The sequence below is a fragment of the Trichoplusia ni genome, chromosome 16 (assembly GCF_003590095.1).
Source record: "Trichoplusia ni isolate ovarian cell line Hi5 chromosome 16, tn1, whole genome shotgun sequence".
Taxonomy (NCBI): Eukaryota; Metazoa; Arthropoda; class Insecta; order Lepidoptera; family Noctuidae; genus Trichoplusia; species Trichoplusia ni.
The window spans coordinates 3,552,752-3,577,727 of record NC_039493.1 but is presented as its reverse complement, the minus strand read 5'-3'; the positions used below and the strand labels follow the sequence as shown (position 1 = coordinate 3,577,727).

Sequence of the window (24,976 nt, the reverse complement as noted above, 5' to 3'; positions counted from 1 at the left end):
ATCGCGGTAGTTTGCATTGCGTCCCCGTGGTCTCAGTTACAAGGGAAGGGTGAAGCACTCCGGTGGTTTTAGCCGGTAGGAGTCCGGCACACCTCTCCGCCTTCCCCAGGGCGGAGAAAGTCCATGAGGATTTCCCCGGAAAAAAAAAAAAAAAAAAAAAAAGGGCGAGTGGTCTACCCCTCTCGTAGTAGTGGTTGTGGAAGCGAGAGAGCAACATACAGCCTAAAGTCGCGTCTCTTTCTTACAACTGCGATAGTATTATATTAAGTGGTGGTTGAGGCCCTCAGCGAGTAGAGAGTCATTTGTTTCTTGTTATGCCCGCTTTGGGATAAGATTCCGTAATTGGGCAGCTTTAAGAAGTTCAATGTATTTTATTATATTATTATATTTTCTGAAGAATAACTAGCTTTTGCCCGTGGCTTTGTTTTACGGCTATTAAGGCAAAAAGTCGCTTATTCCTTCTTGTCCCTTTTGGAAGTTCAAGCTAGAATGATTGGTTTAATTGATATCGATAGACAAACTAACAGACACAGTTAATTTAACAATTATAAGTATGAATGAAATTGTAGCATTTATTTAGTTGTCACTTTTTCACTACATTTTTTTACCATTTTTGTAAAAATGAATCAAATATTAATTAATATACCTGATTTCAATAAAATAGAAGGTGTCAGTCAACGATTCCATTTTGATGTTTTAGAATTGGACATATTTATAGATATTTATTCTGGTTTAACTTGAACACAAATCCTTACAACTTGACGTTAAATTCTAAGCACTTGATTCAACTTCAAAAGTGATAAGAAATAGATTACTTGTGTGCAGTGTCTGTGTCAATAAGAGTGTGTTGTGGTCATATTGATAGCTTATCACTGCACTGTCTGGTGATTATAGGAGAATTAGACCTGCAGTTAGTGCTGGTTACATAACTGTGTAGAAAGGGAAAATTTTTATTTGACACATGCAATTACATACAGACATTATAAAACTTACAAAGTAACCGATATAAAAATATTAAATGAAAAAAATTGAATATTTACAACTTATAACGTAATTTTTTGCGCGGTATTTACAGTGTTTAATAACACGGTAAAAATAAACAAGTCAAATCCTCAAGAGTTGACATAATTTTTTATATTTTTTTTAAACAACTCCCGCATTTTCTACCTATATAATTTGATTCTTGTGTCACGGAGGTTTCTGAAATAAACAATTCACATGAAATACAGACACCCAGATTCGGGACAAGCATTCGTGGATCACACAATCGTTCAAATAAATTCACCAGGCGTCTCTTGTAAAGAAAAATCAAAGATTAATATACGCATAGCGGCAACTGCGTAAGACATCATAATATTGATAAATAGCATTATTATAGTAACGTCTAATGTATAATGTTATGTTAAAATAATGTTGTTTAATTGTATAACACTGCATTTCTCCCCATCCATTAAACCTAATTGACAGCCAACTGATCCATCATCAATCATGATCATAATTATTATGTTTTATATAATACTAGGAAATGGATTGAACTGGTCAAACTCTGCATAATACTAGGCAACTAACAGATTTAGATATACGGTACATTTCTGGCCTTTTTGGATCATATAAAGAGTCAGCGCGCCCTTCTGGGAACCGATCCTGCTATTTACAACGGCCGATGAATTAATGGCAATTGGTTTAAATTTGAAACTATTCCTATTCTCTTAAGCATTTTGGAAATTTTCACTGTATTGACCGAGCGTGTTCCGGGCGGTACTGAAGTTCCTATTACTGTGTTGGAAAAGTACTTAGGATATTACGAATAGTGCCAATTCAAGCCAATTTTTAGTAATTCATCGGTTATTGTAAATAGCAGAATTGGTGAAACTTTTGCTGTCTATAATTAGCACTTGGGTTCTGATGCCCGTAACATAAGTTAAATCTTCCCTTAGACATGTTGGGTATCAGAATCCCTACTAATATTATAAATGTGAAAGTGTGGATGTTTGTTACTCAATCACGTAAAAACGGCTGAATGGATTTTTTTATCCCGATTTTTGAGATAGTTTCCGAGGGAAAATTGAAAAGGTGTCAATATAAAAGCTATAAGATCACTAAGGGGATGTATTTCCATGGAAATACATGGTGGCCATCGAACGCTGTAAACTGAAGTCCGTGCAGACGGAGTCGCGGGCAATACCTAGTACAATATAAATGCTACCGACTATTGTTTCTATCATGAGTTTTCCTTTTGTAGCATAATAATTGTTTGTAAGTGTTTTGTACAAAATGTTGGTCCAAAAAAAATATTATTATAAAATTATCTCTGCATTTGTTTTCAGTAAAAGCTTAGCATCTAAAGATTATACAATGTGGAGTTATTGGAGCATAAAAAATATCTATTTACTCAGAATACAGTTTTATAAACATTCATTTTACTTAAGTCAGTAATGGAATATTAACCGTAGAAACTTTATTAATATTTACTTTATGTTTGTTTGTAATGGTATTTATTATAACAGGTATAATAAATAACCAATGAATGGAATCTTAATGGAAAAAGGTTATATTTTTCGACTTTAAAAGAGAAGGGTTTCCCTTTACCCTTATTTTATAAGCCAATTACTAAGGTAGGACAGTATCTGTCCGTCCGCATGACACCAGACTGTTTCTCATGAACCGTCATAGCTAGTCATTTGTTTTGTATTTAGGATTCGTACGGAACCTTCAGATTCGCGGGTCTCACTCGCACTTCCCTGATTTTATGTGTATAAATTCGGTACAAATTCAGACTTAGTGCATGATTTCTGAACTCTTAATATTTTTTCTCTACAAGACGAAACTACAAAGTCGTTATTTTAAATTGATATACCATCTTCTACTAGATATTATATTTTTGTTTACATTATACAGGTGTCGTGTCACCATTACGTGTTTATAAATAATTAATATAAACTAAGGGTTCGTATTGAATCAGTAACGTGGGGCATGCTCAATGTCCACACGTGACCAATATCCATTGGCACGCTTATGTAGATCGGTTGTTATTGTTGTGCATTGATCATAATATATGTGTATCATAACTATTATAAGGTATTTCAGTTTAATTCCATGAAAAGCCTTAAATTTTGGCAGTATTATTATATTGAAATGAAACTACTTTTACGGAATTTTATCGCGGTTTAATGTTAGATTTTAGTTCCCGACGTTAAGAACGTAAAAGAACACATAGCTGACGTCAAATACCGCCGCATTTCAATGACTAACTTTCGCGTAAACCTAAGAAACCACAATTATTCTATTATTTTAGCAAACAGGAACTTAACCTCCATCTTAACAATGAAAAATATTTTACAACTTAACAACACGCCGTATAGCCTCAATCTACGTTAAGCTTGTGGTAGTGTTATTATGACTGAGTGAGATCCGACAAGTTATAAACATACAAAAATATTTCTTAACAAATACAAATTATAGACAAATTAAACCCAGGCTCCGAACAAAAATGACCGTGCTCAACACAAACATTAATTGTCCTGGATGGGAATCGAATCTGTCTCAATCACTTCTGAGGTTTGTACTTTGTAGGAGGTTAGACTGAGAGCACCCTAATCTCTCAGTATTTTTAAACGATTTTTTGTATTGTTTGTATGTATGTATGTATAACTTAGATTTGACAACATTCCTCTGTTTAAAAGAAGCCTCATTAGTTTTACTTTGTATTAGAAACATACGTGTTTCGGAAGGCACGTTAAATTGTGGGTCCCGGCTGTTATTCCTACATCTTTGACAGTCGTTACAGGTAGTCAGAAGCTTGAAAAAGTCTGACAACCAGTCTAACCAAGGGGTATCGTGTTGAACAGGTAACTGGGTTGAGGAGGTCAGATAGGCAGTCGCTCCTTGTAAAACACTGGTACTTAGCTGAAAACGGTTAGACTGGTAGCCGACATCAACATAGTTGGGAAAAGGCTAGGCCAATGATTAGATACATTCATAAACTTCCTAAACAAAGATTTCAAAAGGTAGTTTTATTCAATAAGAGTATGAACAGAAAATCCATCAAGTTTCTCACTTAAAATGTACTTTATAGTCTGAAACGAGACCCACAGCGGGTCGGGGGAAAAATTAAATATATTCCGAGATAATGAGGAAAGCCGGTAGTTCACTATTTAATTACGAATTTATGAGCAGCGGGCGAAATGTAAACCTGAACAGGGTGCGGACATAGTGACAGGCGGACACGATTTAAAAGTATGGAAGAAAAAGAAAAAATGAAAGAAAATAATGGTTTGTTGTATCACAGTTTTAGTAGGTAAGTTATGAATAGTAAACTAGATAGATTCTTGAATACCATATGCAAACACACCCACCATAGTGAGCGATTTAATACATAAAATGTTGACCTCGTTTTTTAAGTTTGTCAAAACAGATTGCCCAATTTATACGTCTATTTTTATCCATCTGTACCTGGTAGTTTTGAATGTTTAGAAGACAACACATATAAACTTTTACAGGTTTTTGAATTTGTAATAGGCGGAACAAACACTTTCAACAATTCAGACGTTCTTTTCTCAAGTGTTTGCGAAACCCGCTCTCGCTTCACACTAAGCCCTCACCCGAACCATTGCACCATCTCTCAGTTCTGGTTAATTAAGACAGTGTTCTGAGTGGCACTTACAGCGAACTAAATAAATAGCGGCCAGTACTGCGGACCTACCACCTCCTTTTCAAACAACTCTGTTGCAGCTGTGGAAAAGAGACACCACTATATACGGGTAGCTCGCTCTCTCCCTCACACAACTGAAAACATTTTAGTTCGGGAGTTGATGGTAAGTGCTCTGATGCTTTGAAAAGATGCAATGTGAGTCATCTCATACAAAGAGGAAATTATGTTCAAAGAAATTAAGACTTTATGTTGATTTAATTAGCTGTATAAATAATAATATTTGCGTGTACTAAAAGGCCCCTCAGAGTATGAGCAGCGGTTGGAGTCTCTTAAATACTAAGGGATTTACAAGGTTCTATTTGAAACTAGGTAAATTAACAGATGAAAATTATATAATTTTATCCTAATCAGTCGTTTAGTTACATAGTCAAAATATAAAAGAGACACAAACATACAGAACTCTCATTTTATGAATGTGTATTTTTGTTTTTACAAGTCTTTTAATCAATTAATTATTTTTATTTGTTTATATTATGAAACATCGACTATTTAATCAAATGAAATATCTCAAAATTCCACAGGGTGTTGTCTTTTCAAACTTTTCTAATAGCGCAAAAATCATTTCATAGCAGGAGCAGAAGCATTTGAATCAACGGTTCATAAATGGTTCCGTTAAAGCGAATCGCGAATATCAACTCGTTCCAATGAATGTATTAATTATATCGGATCGCTTTAATTGGAGGTGTGTGAGAATTAATTAATTGATTCGATAATGCGGCATCAGACGGTTTATAATGAAACTATTCAAATTGAGATTTAGATCATTTGAATTTGTTTTTAGTATCTAACAATGAATTTTGATTTTGACTTGTGAAACTGGAGTTTTCAATGTTTCGTTTCGATTCGTGAATCACACAAATGTTTGCCCCAGCTTTGGGTTTTAACTCGCGAAACGCCGTTTACAGTGAGTTTAGCTTGGAGAGCTCTACCACTCGGCTATCTGTGAAGACAGTTAATTGTAGAGAGTATAAAAAAGTTAAATGTTCTACTAAGTAAATAATCTTTAATTTAAACAAGCTTTTTGTCCATCTGAACTGGCGCTTACAATATAATTACTCAAACGATGCATTCATTGGCAAATATTAACAACGGATAGGTATTGAGAGCTCTCACTTAACAGACGTATATTAGTGCTAAGTGCCACTATTGGTAGCGCGGCACTATTGGTACCATTGCAACTAATAACACTAACGAGACATCGGTGAGACAGGATTTATGGTACTTACGTCTTACCTTTGGGGGTTTGGAACAAAATGAATAGTTATTTTTTATGCATTTTGTAGATTTTTGATCAATAATAAAAGTAAGTGTTAGTTAAAAAGTGTTAGTTTATTTACATGAAACAAAAAATGATTTTTAGAAATCGGAATGATGGACAATTTTTTTAAAGTTAGAATTAATTGATTCGTTTCTACAAAAATAAACTTTACCTTTCTTTCCAATGCAGTCAAGTAAAACTATAATTGTGAAGTTTCGACTATTTCCCCATTTACTTCCATCCTTTTAACAAAGTAAGCAGAACATTAGGAGAGGCTAACAATAGCGTACTTTAAAGTATTGCTTTAATAACGTCATCCGGTACGTTTAGATCGTTTTGGTACTTTATGACACTATTGTTCACTAAACAGCGTGTGACGAATCATTTCAAGTCAATTACCAAATGAATGAGTAAGGAAACGAGTAGGTTTGGATGATAACAGGCATATTTGACTGTCTGGGCCCCGATTCTGCTATTTTACAACGGCCGATGAATGAATGGCAATTGAATTAAATTTGAAATTATTCCTATTCTCTTAAGCATTTTGCCAATACAATAATTGGAACTTACTTATATACACCTCGAGTTTAGCGTCCCACACTGAATTTCCAATTATTGCGTAAAAAAATGCTTAAGAGAAAACGAAAATTGGCATTTTAAGTCAAATTTTATTCATTCATCGGCCATTTTAAATAGCAGAATTGGGGCTGGCGAAATTTAGTTAACGTGAGTCTAGAAACACTTATTAATTGAAGTCTGTTGTAGTTGTACGAGTGATATGAATTGCTACTACTACGGAAATCGGCGTCTTTTTTATATAAGGTGCTAGGAGCTTTATAATGTAAAAAAAAATGTGTTTGACGCATACTAAAGTGCGATGATATTAATCTTTGTTTTATATAAATTTAATTACGTTTGTGCTAAAACAAAAAATTCTGCGTGGTCGTGAAAATTTTGATTTATTTTAAATAATAAATTGTCCCCGAGTGTTGAAATCCAACTGTAGCTATTATTATAAACCATGTGAATGTTTCAGTTTAAATATAATAAATCTCTCTAAAACTACGTGTTGAAGAGAATTTTGCAATTAATCAGTATAAAATCAAGCGAGCAGCGGCCGGCAAGTTAATAATGTACGTTGCCATGACAACGGCCGGCCCTTAAGGGCCAGTGCGTCAGGACGTAATTATTATGTAGTCTGGTGACGCACTGTGGGCCAAATGGATGACACGTGGACAAAGTTCTGTTGATTTTCAGTGGTTATATTTAGACTGTAAGTTAATCAATGTAGATAGAAAATATAAACAGATAAATTATAAAACCAAATAAATAGAAACATAGTAAATGAACTAAATTCTTAAAACTGCTAAGTATGTAATTTTAAAAATTAAAAGAAAATAAAAAAATAGCTACCTATTGAAATATACCTGTCCTAAGTTTTAAAACTATTCTCAAGACTACATTTTCAAAAAACTATCAATCACATTACTTCCATACCCAAAAATACAACGCGATGGGAAAATTAAATGACAATTTATCGAGTAAAGTATAAAACCATAAACCCAATACGATTGAAATTCAATTTTGGGTAGCAATCCGTTAAGATAATTAGTGGCTTGTAATTTATAGCATGTTGATCAAATAACTTTGTCAACACGGTATATGTTGGTACGAGTAATTAGTAGCGTCTGATGGCACACAGTGGGACGAATGAGGGATTGTTGGCAAAAAGTTAAATTGATTATTGGTATTGGGTTTTGAGTAACTTGTTTTGATTATGTTTTATTTAAATTTAATCCTTTTAGTATCAGTTTTGGCAAATTTGATCTTGTGTCAAATGTAAACAGACATAAACATACACCGTGATTTTTAGTCATCTTACAAAAGCAGCCCAGTTCATGTATCCAATGACTAGAACACGTTCATAATACAAAATAGGTATTTATGAGATTTGAATATATTTAAAATGCAATTTTTATTCAATATTATGATGCAATTCGTAGTTTTTTGGAAACACAGCTCTGTTGCGAGCGCGGTCCGAGCCTTGTAACAATGGTGAGGGGTGCGGGCGGCGGCGTTTTTATCATTTTTAAGAGTATTTTCAAATTTCTCTTGCTTAATTTTTCTTCGTACTTATTATACTAGTTGATGATAAAAAATTATAATCGCGCCTAGGGGTATTTTACGTCGGATACATGAACTGGGCTGCTTTTGTAAGACGACTAAAAAATCACAGTGTATACATTACGTTTACATAATAATCAAAATATGGGAAAAATAGTATCAATGTATTAAATACTGAGAATGTTATAATTTATTGCTATCAATCACTACACTATTTTTAATTTGTTGTGTTTTTCTTATACTTTCAATGTAAATCATCAAAGTGTATTAAAACACGTGTAAATATTTACGGTTCAATGTTCGTTCACTTGCATTCGAAGTATTTAAACAATAATAGAGATTACAAGATGTTTCTAGGAGACATGTATTAACAGTTAATGTATATTTACTCAGTTTAATCAATATAGCTGATGAAAAATCTTCTTTAATTATACTCAAACTAAAGTTCACATTGTATCAAGACATGCACCGTATTTACGAACGTTTTAATGTTATTCTTGTGTAATTTTGGGTTATCAGCTGATATGAAAATTATATAATTACTAGCTGACCCAGCAAACGTTGTTTTGCCGATTTTTTTTTTCTAGTTGTATGTATTTTATTTGCCACATTATAAAAAAATAAAAACAATCAATTTCGTCCAAAAAATAAAATAATGTTTTTTAGTGTGAGCAACCCTTATCACTAAGGGTAATGAAAAATAGATGTTGTTCTATTCTCAGACCTACCCAATACGTATACAAAATTTCATAAAAAACGGTCTAACCGTTTCGGAGGAGTACGGTAACTAACATCGTGACACGGGAATTTTATATATTAGATGTTATAGTCTATCAAACTTTAAGATGGATGAGCAAGCCAGGATGTCAGGGTGCCATTCATTGCAGCAATGAATTTTCAATGAGCCCTATAGACTTAGCAGTCTAATTTATATAATTTGCTGGCAACAACCACGATTTAAGTTCCAACAAGAAATTAAAAAAAAACAAAATCTAAAACCAATATCCAATCTCGCAGACCAATGTAACACCTTGTCAATTCATAGCGAGGCAAAAATGTGCAATTTGAATTTTGGCCAGCGTCCAGCTTGTCGGGCACAGTGTGCAGCCATTAACATATTAATGCCGTCGTTATTAGGCGCGGTAACTGATGGCCGGCTTAGAGCATGTGTGGTGCTGATAGGACCTTCATGGTGACTGGGGTAGGGGGGGGGGGGTTGTAGACTGGTCTTGATTTAATAGATAGAAAATTTGATATTGAAGGTTTTAAGATGGCTTTGGGTGAATTACGGTAGTTTAAAATGTAGCAAACATTTTTAGGTGTCTTAAAGAGAATTATTGTTTTGCCTATTAATAAACTACATATATTAGGGGTGGGTTCAGATATTAGATTCAGCTGAAAAGGAGAGATTTTACGTGACTTTTTTCATATCCTAATTAATTATGAAGAATTTTAAGATCTTATAATCTATCCTTCGTTTGATTATAATACGACACTATCAGTTTAATTTCATTCAAAAATATGTTAGAGAAATATCTAACATAAAAACATATAACTAGTTAATTATCTATCTAGTCAGAAAGTTCCCTAAGACAAGTGCAAATGTAGGACATAGATAGTATATAAAACGAAATTCATATCTCAAAATCTAGGTAAGAACATGAAATTCAACCATTCACTAACAAAACTCATCTTTCATACATGTATACAAACACAAGCTGTTAATACTCCTCACAACGTTAAGTCTATAACTCTGAAACGAAACGTGAATAGAAAATATTTACTGTTCATTGCGCCGTCATATTGCAATAAATATAAATCATTTTGATTAAGCGCGCAACGGAAGACGTTTCATTATTTATCGACTGTTTAGTACTTACCGTAAATGTTATTGCAGTACCTGATGTTATGTATCTCAATCTGGGCTTACCTGGAAAGAAGATATTCAAGAATAAGTAAAATGCTTTTTGTAGAGTTTACAAATCGTGGGTTAAAGTTTGAAATGACTATTGAATGATGTGAAAGCTAGTTATGAAGATAGTTCTTAAATCTTTTTGTCTTCCAGCTTTCCTGTACCACTGCAGGACAAAAAGCTCTTTGCCTATTCTTCTTCAATGATGCCTGAAATCGGAGCATTCGTTCCTGAGATTGGACCGTTTAAACAAACAAACCCTTCAGCTTTATAACATTATTATTAATAATAAGTTTTATAAGTATATGTAAATAAAATTGTGATGCGTGTAACATTGTCTTTTTGACAGTTAGTCTATAAGTTTAATCATATAAATTATAAATCATACCACTACACTTGTCTTGACTACAAATAATACCAAACTGTGTTAATAAATAAAACTATAAATATCAAGTTTTACTGAAACTTAATTCCTAAATTAGGATCAAATAACTTTCTTCTGAAAGCTGATGGTGTAAGAACCATGGTTTACATTGTAACGCGCATTGTTTGTAACACAATGTTGGTAACTGCCCATACGTCATAACTTAATAAGTAAGGCTGTGGGCACGCTGGCTTTATACCGTATTTCATTTTATAACGTGTAGATAGAGTCCGGTCATACAAAATTTTAATGTCTTGATTTTGAACATTGTAAAGAGTAATTTTGATGATGTAGAGACATACAGTCAAAAAAGATACTGTTATGTTTTTTTTTTTTGTTGAATGCAGATCTATCATCGTAAGGATATCTGCATGGGAAGACCAACTTCTCATTCAAAGAAGTTTTAAATGACCAGAAATATTAACAACTATACTCAAGATTAAAATTTTACTTTTCATCCAAGGTTACTAAATAACTATTTTAAAATTATTTTCACTTCGAAGCTACCTTGTGTGTTTTTATCAACCATAGTTGGCTTCACACAACAATCAAAATTAAAACTACACTCATAACGACAACCGCAAAACTAAATCGACAGTCTAAATAATTCCGTATTCGAGTCATGCGCAGTGCGCATGCGCCGGCGCCGTCCCCCGTATATCTGTCACTTAGCTGCGCGCGCGCAACTGCAACGTTCATTGAGCACAAGGGACATTAACTATTGGAATGTGATTCGTACGTGAACATATAAAAGTGGAGCAGTTATATATAGATTTATATGTACTAGTTTAGATCCCGGTTCCGTCTGTTATTTCCGTTTTTTTTATTTGGGTGATTGCTCAATAGTTTTATTGCGTAGTTTTTCCGTTCTGATCGGTTTTGTTTGTGTGATCAATTGATGGTAGATGTGTACGATTGCACTAGTTTAGTTATATGGTGCAACGGGATGTAACGTCCAGTCCCCTTTCGTAGTGAAGACGAAGAGAACAGTAACTCTTAAAGCAGTCTTTTTGGATCAGATTTTTGGGTTCTGATTTTACCCTTTGGGTACAAAACTCAAAGGGTAAAATCAGAACCGTATAACTTAAAAATAAATAAGGAAAATAAAAATATAATGTCCATAGGGGTTAGTAAAAAAAAGCTTAAATATGTAATAATTTTTTGTTAAAAATAAAATACTTCATAAGTGTATCTTTATGTTATCCTAAGTGTCGCAAATCCGACTCGCAGTTGACCGGTTTTTTTTATGTTTGCATGCTTCAAAACTTTTCATACAAACTAAAAGCCATTCGATATGTCATAACAGTTGCTACACAATCACATACAATGTTTCCAGGATGCAATCCCAGGACATGGAGTAGTGTCGCTAAAACGGGATCGTTATACATTTTACTGGTATTAAAGTCTCGGGATGAGAGTGCAACGGTCCGTGATTCTAAGTCATATACTTTGTGACCACAATGTGGACCAGACTAGATTTGTTACTTACTGGATCCAGGTTCAACGTTTTAAGGTAGATACTTACTTTGATTAGTCTGTAAGGTTATGAAGATCAAATTAGCTGATATACTTAATATTTTTTTTGAGGCGATCATTTTAGTCAGTTAGAACTAATCATGCTTAAAGGAGTTGTGTTGGCTTCAAAATTAGTCAGTTCATTCTGATAAATACGCGTGAGTAAACCGTTATAATATAATAATTATGAGTTATATTAATTATTTGAAAGTAAACGTCAATTTTTATTCAATACTCAACCCCTGCTATTTATTTGTTAAGCGTTCGAAATTATACAGATCTTGAATTCATGAATTTGATTCCAGCGTGTATCTCTTTATAAGTTTACCAGTTTACTGGTTCAATTGGTCAAGAAACTATTCATCTATCTTCACATAAATTTCTAATCACAAATAATGTTATTTAAGTCTAACTAACAGACAACAGATGTATAGTTTCTTCAATCTTTGGACCCTCGTCACGACAACCTCTGACCCACAATTCCCACAAAATCCCAATCAACATTAGTATTTTAATTAAACTCTGAATACATTTGAAAGTTAATTAAATTCGTCACAAACATGCCGTCGCAACAGATAAAGTACCATTTGCAGTTTCAAGTGAAATACAGAAAAACGCCAAATATTTTCGCCAAAAACACGGCAGAAAGCGGAGACCGCAGAACGATTTATTTTAATAACATTTCAACGTGCGAGCACCGCGAAAAAGTGTTATAACTCCTTTATAACAAACCTAGTTCTTAACGCGACTGAATAAGGTTGAAAATTGGAAAGTTTTTCGCCAAAGAATAATTAATTTCGTTCGCGATATAAATGCAGTGGGTAAACCACAAATATTGGTTCAAATTCATTTTTGGTGTTTACATAAATTTAGGATTTATTTAATTTGCATACAGTGTTATTGTCGTTCACTGCTGCAGTGACCATCATTTGTTTATTAAAAGGATATTTATTTGTATTTATGGTTATAAGTTTTGCGTCATATCAGCTGTGGCAGTGCTGTTATTTTTATCTGCAGATATTTTTTAATTCTGAGTTTTTGACCACACCGTGAGAACTGCGAAGGTTTTTGTTTTAAAATTAACTAATGTACATATTGCAAGAAGAGTATTGAATTTTTATTTTATCTGGTACTTATAATTTGACGACCTCCGTGGTCGAGTGGCGTATGCACCGGTTTCAAGGTGTCGCTAGCTCTGAGGTCCCGGGTTCGATCCCTGGTCGGGACAATGAAAAAAATCATATTTCTACATTGTCTCGCGTCTGGGTGTTTGTGGTACCTTTGTCGTATCTGAATTCCAAAACACAAGTGCTTTAGCAACGTACTTTGCGTTCAGAACAATGTATGTGATGTTAATCGCATTTATTTATTCTTCTATTTTAGTAAAATGAACACCTACCTAAGCCACATTTATTATATGCTAAAAAACCACTTTATCTTTTTTGTATACCTTCCAAACTCTAAACCAAATCTATCAAACATCAAAAAATACGCATCAAAAACCCGAATCTAAGCCCACACTTTAGCGGGACGTATTTATTCAGCAGTTTTAGCTAAAACCCACTCCATCAAGGGTATCAACAGGCGTACAGGCGGCCAAACAAATCCGTCAGTTACACGGTATATCAATTAGAGCAATATATACAAACTGTGTGACCGTGTGTACAAAAAATTCCCTTGCGAAGTCACGGTTCTGCTGTACTCGCTTAGTTACGTAGGCTGGAAGTAGGGGCTCCATGAGTTCAAGTAATTAATAGCAAATTTATTTCATATAGAAAAAGTCAATTATTTTTGTCTTATGCGAATGTTCTACCATTCGCATAAGACACAAAAATAATTGACTCATCACTTTTAAAATAACAATTTCGATGCAATGGGCCAGATGATCTACAAATGGCGTTAAAATTGAATATAAAAAAATAACACATTGTAAAGAAAAATTAAAGGTTAGTGTCGAGTCTTGATGTGGTTGACACAGTACCTTAGAAATTAGCACGAGAAAGGGGAGGCCTATGCCCAGCAGTGGGAGGAAAAAGGCTGTGGATGATAATGATGATGAAATCAATATTTTACCCTCCCTTATTTCTTTGAATTTCCAACAATTATAAAAATGCATTCTGCTTTCTGTTTTTCTCATACTCGCAGATTACATTACGTTTGTAAACTCTTGAATAATATTGCACGAATCTTCAAACACAAGTAATCTGGCCATAGTTTGTGAGGCCTCTGCACTAAGCTACATTATCCCTGTCCAGCGGTCCCATGCATCATGGTCACCGTAGCCCGCAGACGCGCCGTGTCCTCGCATACATTAGCACGAGTGCTGATCGTGTAGGGCCAGGATAGCTCTGTTTATTAATGTGCTGGATTATTTTTATTATATGTATTACATTGTTGTAGGGGGTAGGCAGTGGACTGTTGTAGAAAGATTAAAATGGTGACGACAAGATTGGAGCAGAAGATGGATTAGAGATTGATCGAATACTGGAGCGTGCATACGTTGAGTCTCAGCTCTATTTTAAAGTTAAAAAGCTTTTGTTGGAAATGACTATTTAACACAATTTAAGGCACTTGGTCAATAGAGAAAATGTTAATTTACACAAAAATCTATTTTTTCTTAAATTACTTTATATAACTTTATAAAGAAGAATAGGGAATTTATCTAATAATATGAGTCATAATAATGTTAGTCTCAGGCGAGGATCAAACATTGCACGCTGGTGACTAATTCTTGAATACCCGAGCATTAGCAACCTACCTATCTAAAAACTTAAAACTAATATATTTACATAGTCCACAACAAATTCGTTTCCATACATTGACATCCACAAACCAATACAAAAGCACTAAAAGAGTAAACACAGCACAACTTTATTCCGCGACATTTTTATTCCATATTTTGAAAGCACTTAAAAACTGCAAACACAATTTTTCAAATAAAAACGTGACGTCATAGGGTTGGAAGTATGGCCGCCCGTCCCGAATAGAATAGAATTGAATTTATAATGCGGTCCATTCGAAACGATGGTGTACATCGGTATCCCGCGCGGAAGTTATTTCAAATATGGATTTTATTGGAAAATGTTGAGTAAATTTGGAGGAAAATATTGCGAGAGTTCCTACTTGATTTTCAGAATGTGAATGTTTGTATTACTCTGTTTCAGAAATAGGTATTGTAAGACTTCAATGTGTCAATTTGATTTTAAGTGATTCAAGTTCATAATATTTATGTTAATATTAAAGTTTGAATATACAATGACAAGATTAAGACAATAAAGTGGTTATTGCATACTGAAACATCAAGGCATTTTGAGACCCATAAATGGTGTTTAAAATGGGGATTTTAAACACCATAGAGTGAAATAATAGAATGTAGTAAGTACGATTATATCAATTTCTAAAACCCAGAAAAGTCCCGTTACAGAAAGAAATTCAAATCAAAACAAATACATATCCATGAATCCGATTATATAATCTTAATTATAATGTTTCAGCAAATGTCGATATTACCGTTTCATCCGCGATATGAAAAGAAAGTGAGATAAAAAATATGACAATTTGTAACGGATTGAACCGATCGCCGCTAACGAGAACGGTTCCCTGAATCTTTTATGTAGGGATGGGATTGTTTTAATTAATATTATCGATATCGATACTTTTCAGATGCATCGGCATGGAAGTGGGTCGCGGATTAAGGCGTCACTTCGTTGAATACGATGAGATTCATTTTATTTACTTATGCTTTATGCAATTGCTATTTTATTTATTTGAAACGCGTGGAGAACATGAAGTGTTTTTGTCTTTATTTGATTAATTATTATCTACATACGTTCTTGCTCATTTATCATATTTTAACTGTATAATTATAGTACCAAGAGACAACATGAAATCATAGAAGGCTGTATGATCACGCTCTCACTTACCTCACTATGCACAACGTCACGTAATCAAGATTAGCTGAGCAAGCACTAAAAGATGTATGTATTAATTAACTTGATCAATGATTAATTCTGTGCAACATTCAATCGCATTGTTTCAAATAATTGATCAGATCGTGACGTGACGTAATTATTTAATATGTAAAGTACAAGTTTGGTTAGACTTAATCTAGAAAAATTAGAAAACCTACAAATATTGAAGAAAGTATATTATCAGTTTCATGATCCCGGAATACTAGTTCTGGCTCTGGGTTTCTGTGTGTTAGGTACACACATGTTACTAGAATGTTTGTGACAAAGCCTTCGAAACAAGGATTACATTACATAGTGCGAGAGTCGTTTTTGTATTCATCAATAATCAAGATATAACTTTCTGTCTCTATTCAGTGTTACGAGTACATTCACACGCGATTTCAACGCAAAAAATATCGATATTTTTATCGATTCCTCGGTAACAACACTAGCACTCATCGCAAGTGGTCGCATAACGACGTCGGTAACGAACCGCCTCGTATTGTTATCGGCAAAATGCTAAGCAACCCGATATACATAGATTAGTGCTAACATCGTCACAGAATACCGGACTAGCCTGGAAATTGGTCTAGACATAAACGTTATCTTTCTGGATTTAGAAACTGTTTGAATATATTGTCTGGAGAGCGCTTGGAATTCGATCTGTAATGTTTTAGGGTTGCCCACCCAAAGAGTAAAACCGAAGTCAGTCCCGCTGTCTGTCCGTATGTCTCTCACCAGGCTGTATCTCATGAACCGTAAAAGCTTTATAGATAAAATTTTAACAGATGATGTGTTTTTTAAAATTAGCTTATTTTTACAAAATTCTCTGAGCCGCGTTTTTTATTTGTTTCACAGTTCTTAAAGGAAAGGTAGGATTTCAAAGAAAATAATTAACTAGGTTAATGAGCAAACAAATTAAATCAGAGCAAATAAATAATATTGGATGTTTCTTTGTAGTTTGAATACTCCAAGATCAAACCTTATTAGTAATCGCCTAAATAGGCGCCCAGGAGAGCAGAGAGCCTGTCCTTTGCTATAATAATATATGTTTATTTTAAAACTAACCTAAGTTTAACATCTTATAGTACATAAGTGAAATTTATTTGCATCCTTGCAACATAAACTTATGTTTGCCACATCGGAAACTTCAGTGGACGTCTGCGTAATTAAAATAGTTCCAGTGATTTATTGCCGGCATCGAACCCGGGACGTCACGCTCTGAAGGCAATGAGAAGTTACAAGCCCGAGAGTATATTTCTGTAGCCGTATCACAACAAATAAATAAATTTATGTTTAATGGTACGGAACCCGTCGAGTTCAAGTCCGAATCGTACTTGGCAAGCTTTATTTAAAAAAGTTTATAAATAGAGATGAAGTTACGTTAAACTATTGTTTATTCTCAGTTTTATCCAGGTTTACGTGCTAATAATATAATTTCAAGCCAGGATTCAAACAGTTCTTGATTTATTATTCGTAACACCTGCTGCCCTATCCTTGGCGGGCAGTTTGTATTGTTGTCGTTTTAACAGAGTTCGTTCAGAGCCCATATTCGTCCACTGCTGGACATAGGCCTCCTTAATTGTAGGCCATCCAGATCTATCTTTGGCTGTTTTATTATTTTAGGGTGGATATCCACAAATTGACTAGTTTAAACAACAATCTCGACCTTTATATTTAGTAATTGTTGTTACAGCGGCAACAGAATAGCAATCATGTGTGAAAATTTGTACTGTATGGCAATCACTGTTCATGAGATACAGCATGGAGAAAGTCAACTTATCCAAAGGTTTTCCTAGTAACCTTCCTAGTAGTAAAGAGATATCGACTATTATAACTAGCTAAAATTAAGTCTATAGGCGAGAGTAACCATATAATATAATCCGTATTATCTTTTACTTGACTTAACGTAATCCTAGCCAGAAATGATAAATCACAGTCTTTCTATAATTGCCATAGGCAGTAAGCAGGGCGAACAATGTGTCAGTAAGCACGCGACGCGGGTCTAGGGCTGCCACGCAGAAGTATAAATATGGTATACAATTAGGCTTTTTGATGTTGTGTGAATTTTGTAAGACTGACAAGCATTCGATTTTATTTGTATTTCATTACAATCTTATAAGCTTTATGGTAATAACTGCTAGATTGACTTTACAAACAATTTTTTGAATACTCAAAACCTTCAATAATGTAGGGTCTCCGGCTTTTTAAAGTTATTATGTTACCATGTATAGAAGAGTAATTTAAAATAATAGGTATTCATAGTTATAGTGTGTTACTTCATAACTTAGTTCAGGTTCAGATATACGTAGTTTCTTAGTTTGGTTGTCTAGACTATCGCATAAGGATTTATTTTCTGTAAGATTAGTTGCATGTGTTCTATTTTTTAATATTTCTTCGCTAAATGTCCGAACCAAACAGGCAGGTCTGTCCGACTACAAGGTTCGGTGACTTGGCAACCCTATGCGAGTCGATCTGCAAGCTTTTGTGTGAGCGCAGCGGCTGTGACGCGCGCTGCCGTTCAACCGACTGCCTGCAGCCATAGTGCACCGAGAGTACGAGCTACTGACATGAGAGTAAGTTGTCATAGTAATGTGTACATTGTAATGGTTGACATAAATGAGCTTTGGAATTTGGAAGCTGATATTATGTAGGTATGCTTTCAGGATCATGTTTGTAACCGTGTTTAAGTTCTTGAAGATTATTTTTGACTGTGTGTTATCTGAGCGGTTGTTATGCGAGTTTTTTTTATTTAAAACTACTGGCAATCGATGGGAGGAGAAACAGCTGCAGAAAAGCCCAATAAGCAGAAATACCCAAACAAAAATTGGGAACGAATCATCGTAAGAGATAAAGCAGTCTTTTTCATGAAGTGGGATAATTACTGGACAATATTATCATAATCGGAACTTCGAATTAATTTTATGTTGCATTTCCTTAAAACGGTAGCCACACAGATTTTACATTCTGAAATAAAACCGTGGATAATCATCAGGTTGGATCAAATATTTGTGCCATATTGGCGCCAGACGGAAATACTTGAACCAAAATTAACGAAGAGACAGGGAGTGGAGTGTCGCATTCGATCAGACATACCGACATACCAACACTATCAGATCATTGTGAAGCGAATCCTGACACTATTGACGACAATTAACGCAGTAGGCGCGCCTTGTGACGCACATCAGTGCATACTGGAAGCGATACGAAGCGTACTCTTGATTCAATGCTGAGTGCGGTTTGGGGAGTATTTGATCTTGAAGTAGACGAAATTAAAACCGTTCAAAGGATAGTTTGTCAGAGGAATAATAATGTTGAAGCATAAATATTTGCTTGTGATATAAGAAATTTAACTTTAACCGATATTGTATATTTTCAATAAATAAACATTGATAGTGCGTAAACAAAGTCCCTCACCATTTCCAGCATTATTTTTCTATTCAACTGCACCTGGATCATATTCTCAATACACTATTACGACAATCTTCTCTTTACAACAAATCTTTAATTCAAAATAACAAATTCAGAGACCTCTAGTACCAAACCCAAGCACTTCCAGTGCCACACATCTCTGTTAGCTAGTTGATTGAGTCGCGGCTATTCAGGGCGAGGCGTGAGCGGCGCCGGGAGGCGAGCATTAACTTCCATTGTATCACTTCCTACTTTATTGCTACACCGCACAGATTTAGGACACAAATGTCATTCATGGTAATTCTGCTTGGCGGTGTGCATGTGAGTGAAGTTATGGGGCAATCAGAGTGACGTGCAGTGTCGTAATATGTTATTAGAAGCCCGGTTTAGGATATTAATCTCTAGAAATATGTTTGTATGTATGTTTATCATGCAAGGTTTATAAAGGGAATCCAAAATGTATGCGAATTTTTAATCTATACTAATATATAAAGCTAAAGGTATAAATCATAACTTATATCTTCTAACCACGCGGACGAAGTCGCGGGCAACAGCTATTTTAACGATATAGCAAATGTAAAGTATCTCTTGTCGTGTAAAAAATAATACTTCTCATTACTGTATGTTCTCTTGCTTTTTACAATACAGTTATAATAACGACACTAATTTTACGATTCCTAATTTACTTATATGAGAATATCGAAGTACCTATGTGTGTGTTTAAACTTCAATTCACAGAATAATCGAGTTCATTGACCTCCCTAAATGTTTCATGAGTCAGCGTTTTGATTATGCTGTACAGCTAATTCATAGAATCATCACAATATTGTGTTTTACTCCGGACATCCGCTAGACGGCTTTGTGTGAAGTCTTTGAAACGAGATAAAAGCGTTGAGTAACGCCATCTGTGTTTTGTTTCGGGCTTAAAAGCTATCGACTTGAATAGAGTTGTCAACTAAAAAATTTAGAGGGCGTGAGCAGAAAATAAGGCGAGTGGATTGCTGCCACATGCAACAGCAAATGATTTGTATTTCAAACTGCTTTTTAAAGCTCCCATTATCCTATCCATTTAAAATTACTAAATTTAAGAGAACTGCTCAATATCTGAGGTAAGGTATAGTTAAAGCGTTCTAGACCTTAATCGAGATCCGTGCACCTAGAGTCATTACCCACTGTAACGTTTTGGAAGCGCCTGGAAAACGCCTCTTTAAAAAAAAACAAGACCTTTTCATTCAGAATTTGAAGGTAATCTTCACAAATCCTTACCTGCACAGCGTCATCAAGGCACCGTCCCCAGGCGTCGCTGCGGTCTACCAGCGTGTTCCACTTGTCAGCCAGCTTGGCGACCTCGCGGCGGATGGAGCGGGCCAGCTCTCGCGCCTGCTCCTCCGCGGACCGGTAGCCTCGGGAGTCACCTTCGTTGTCGCGACCTGCTGGACCAAAGATGGAAATGATGAGAATTATTTCTGGTTGAAATAAATAAATTTGGTCGGGTGCTTCTACATAAATAAATTGTAAGAAGTAATCAGTGTTCTTGTTTATGAACAATTCGAAAAAGAGGATGCTTTTCTATTGATAATGATCATTTGGTAGGCTTCGGATGATTTATGGATGTGTCACCGTTTGTCATATGCAGATCTTGAAACTAAAGTAGTAAATGGAAAGGAGTAAGATTACGACGTCATCCCATTTTTGCCACTTGCTTTCAACTCTATCTGTCTATAGTATCTACCTTATGTTTATAAGTACCTTTCTACTCAAGAATTTCGAAAAGTACTCAAAATAAAATCTAACTTTCCCCAAAACCACCACCATCTTCACAAAAAAACATTCCAACCAGCATTACCAGAGCAATTTAATTTAAAAATCCAAAATAAACATGTCAGCGTCACTTGTGAGTCGCGAATGCTCGAAGGCCGCACTCCGAGCCCTCAATATCTAGAGCGTGAGAGTCAAGCGGAGCCGCGGCGAAAAAGGGGTGGGAATTTAATAATTACATCGTTATTTCCACATCGTGAGTTCCTCAACATTCACTTGAGAAATTGCACTGGCATAGTTTGCGCCTGAAATTTCAGCCAATAGGAATTTTTGACCAGTTTATACGAGATTGTTGTTGTACTGTAGATCGTAGAGTTGAAACATTTCAAGATTTTGGTAGTCTGCTTTGATAGCTTTATTACGTTAAGCACTTCTATTAGTTAGTGATATATTAACCAAATTGTTTTGAGTTCTATTTTGTTAAGCCTGAATGTTTCACCCCATTTGAAATGCAGTTATTTCTACATTGTCCTCGTTTGTATCAAATCTAAAGTAAATTGCTGATCCAGCAAAAAGCTCTCAAAAATATATTTTTTATTTATTTCTGTCAAATTAATTCAGAAGCACGTCCACTGTCCATACATGACCTCCTAACCTGTAAATACATTAAAGCCTCTCATAAAAACAAGCCGCAAACAGCAGGAATATTTTTATGAAACCAGTAGGCTTTCAAGTCCACTCGCTTTGTCACTAGCGCACGGATTCAAACGAGGCACTCGTCGTCCGCGGAGCTTTCGACCGAATATTTTCATTTTTTTTCTCATCTTGCAACATTTTTCTCTTATAACGGTTCAGTAATTTAGTTAGCATCGCATTTCAATATAAAATTGCGTAGTTCTGTTTTATGAAACTATGAAATTTAAAGCTGAAGGTTCTCCCAGACGACGTCTAGATTTTAGTTGCAGAAATAGATGATCTTTTTTTGAAGCTTTTAAACATAGTTTGTTTGTTAAAAGATAAATTTCAGGCTTATGATTTAAGCCAATCATAAGCCTGAAATTTATTAACAAAACTTTAAAAACAAACAGCACATATTTATACCTACAAAACATTCAGCCTGCATAGCCGTAAAATTCCCGAATCTTAAAGACACCATCCAATATTTACCTTCAAACAAAATACCCTTACAACAACACAACATAATATATAACTAGGCACGAAAAGTATTTGTCATCGAAACAGGGCTTCAGAAGCACTCAGCTCCGGTAGATGCGGCCACGCCAATCGACTTACGAATTTATCCGACTTTTTTCCTGTCACTAGTTTCCTACATTTTTGGCTGATGCGGCTTTCGCGAGGAATTTTTGGGAACGGATTTGGGGGAATGTAATCCTGAAATATTGAATACAGTACATGGATGTGGAATGTTTGAATTTTTCAGTACGGATGGGGAAGAATTTTTGCCCGTAAGTCAGATTAGAAAATAATGAAGTGGGTCGGAAATTTTAGGTAGCTAAAATGAATATTGGGATGTATTACTTATGTTGGATTGTGCAACATTGAACAGATCAATGTTTAGCACTAAACCGAGAGAGTTGTTAGGTTGATGGTTGAATTTGTGTAGAACTGTTAATTGCTATTATGGCAAACTTTTCATTACTTTCGCTTATCAAAATTCCTTCCCGACCCAAATCAAAACATGAATGCTAAAAAATACCAATCAACAAATTCCCAAGTCCAATGAACTCGATCCTTCAAAATGAAAATATAATTCGCAGTCCATTAGCAGCAAATAAAACAACCTCTCGTCTTTAATTCTTCGATAAAAATGATGGAATTGGTCAAACGTCGATGTCCAAATCGTTCCTCATTGGCTCCCCGGGAGGTCCTGTTTTCAAATTTACGAGTTAACCAATGGCCGTAACGGACGGCTACGAACGCCCGGATACTTTATAGATATAAGTTTGATTTCTAGCTGTGTTATTTATGATATCGCTTTCAATGGGAAATAACTGTTATTACGTGTTAGATTTATCTTTAGTATTAACCGTTTTGGAGTAAATTATGATGTATTTAATGCTTCTTACAGTAATTCTTCATAGAACATTCACGCCTGAAATTTCACATAACAGTTCAGGTTTGACAAAGAGAGCCAATTAGCTAAAACATACGACAGTATTTGGCAAGTGCCAGTCAATTTAGGAAAACAGAGGCATCCTCCCCGAAACAGCAAGACCGACAGGCATTTAATCCTTCGTTCATCTCTCAAGACTGGCAACTGGCAGCTATCGCATGGACGTAAGCTCAGCACTTGCCAGCTTGCCAATTATAATGCCGGTAAACTGGCATTTAGCTTGCGAACTTGAGTGACGTGTTGTATCGGCTGCTAATTTACATTTTGAGTTGCCAATTTGCCTTCGGGGTGGTAATAGTGATGATATTAATTAATGTTTGTGTGATTTGTTTTTGACAACCTGTAGACGTGTATTATTAGTTCATTGTTATGGTTATGATACACCTTATCTGCCCTCATTATATTTATTACAACGTAATTTTCGATAGTTATTTTGTTCTGGTTCTTGTTCTCATTCATTATGATTTTTATGGTATCATTGATTTTTCAAGTTAAATGACTATGACACTGCAAGGGATGCATATGTTTAGATTTAGTTAGTTTTTCTTGATATATGACTAATGCGTTATAAATTAATTCATATCGATTTCGTATTCCAGCAAATCACACATTAATCCATCGGACATCCACACGAGGCCACAAAACATTGAATAATCATCAAAGCGCACTTAACCCTCCATCGCTGACCGCTTAAAAACATAATCGTCGGGCGCAATCAATCACTGCAGCTGCCGATTGATTGCCGCTAGCCGATTGCTATCACCTTGTGAATGCAAACTATATTGATTGAGCCGCTCCGCACGGAATTTGCAATTAGCGCGGCCGGTACGCTTCTAATTGCGTTCACTCGTTCATTCATTCACTTGTTCACTGCTTTGTTGAGCTGCGCTTTTGTGATACGGCGTTTTGGTGTTAGAATTTTCGTTGTACTGCATTGTTGTTCCTTGTTTATTGTTTTGCTTTTAGCTTTTTGTTGGCTTACACGATTTTTGAATTACACCATTTGAGATTCTAGATATGCGTCCACTATTTCAATTATATCCGAAAATTGAAAGCCTGGAACAACTCCTATCCATGTATAAAGTTAAATCTAAATTAAATTCATATTCAAACACAGTTGGCGAAGCTGAATGGGCAGCGTCTCAATAACGTCGGGCATCAAATATGCAAATAGCAGGCGGTGTCAGGCGGCAATCAAGGTGTGAACCGGCGCTAGTGCGGAACAATGCGCTTTGACGTACACTCGGACAGATTTCAGACGCATTATCTATATCTACAGGAGTGTTGCTGACAATGGAAATGAGATATGCAATGACGAAGGTAGTTGTTTGTCAATGGAGCTGTTTCTTTGCGTTTTTCTGCTTTGTTCTTGTGGATTTTATTTTGGTCTCTTGTTCTTCTTTTCCTACGGGGATTGGTATGATCGTAGTTACAGATTTAGTACCTTTAACGTGTATTAATAAAATGTTATTTATAATTATAGGAGTGGGACTTCAGAGTTAAAGACTTGCTGAGTTCGCAAAGAATAGAGTACCTATTTTAGACTCCTTTACTGAAACTTACAAACGTATTTATCATCTAAACGATTTGTTTATCAAATCAAATCAAATCTTTAGCCTAATTTGAACGGAACACTCTGTATCGTGAGTCCGACTATCACTTGACTGTTTTATTCATCATGTTTAATAGTCCGCTAGTTAAGTAGGAATATCCTGAAACTAGTTCCTCTGTTGACCTATTTCGAGTTGTAGATTTTTGAATATTGATGTTGTGTATACG

The 24,976-nt window shown here is 35.1% G+C and overlaps 1 protein-coding gene across 3 annotated transcripts in view; it reads right to left on the bottom strand.

The window, feature by feature from the left end:
- The window catches only part of LOC113501806 (dystrophin-like), a 357,412-nt gene that overhangs the window by 37,971 nt on the left and 294,465 nt on the right, over positions 1-24,976 (bottom strand). For 2 of the 3 annotated variants that reach the window (XM_026883066.1, XM_026883069.1), the window contains one exon: positions 20,572-20,738. In XM_026883066.1, coding sequence (XP_026738867.1) covers positions 20,572-20,738 — 167 coding nt within the window. The remainder of the gene's footprint in view (positions 1-20,571; positions 20,739-24,976) is intronic. The other variant, XM_026883067.1, reaches the window with a different exon arrangement.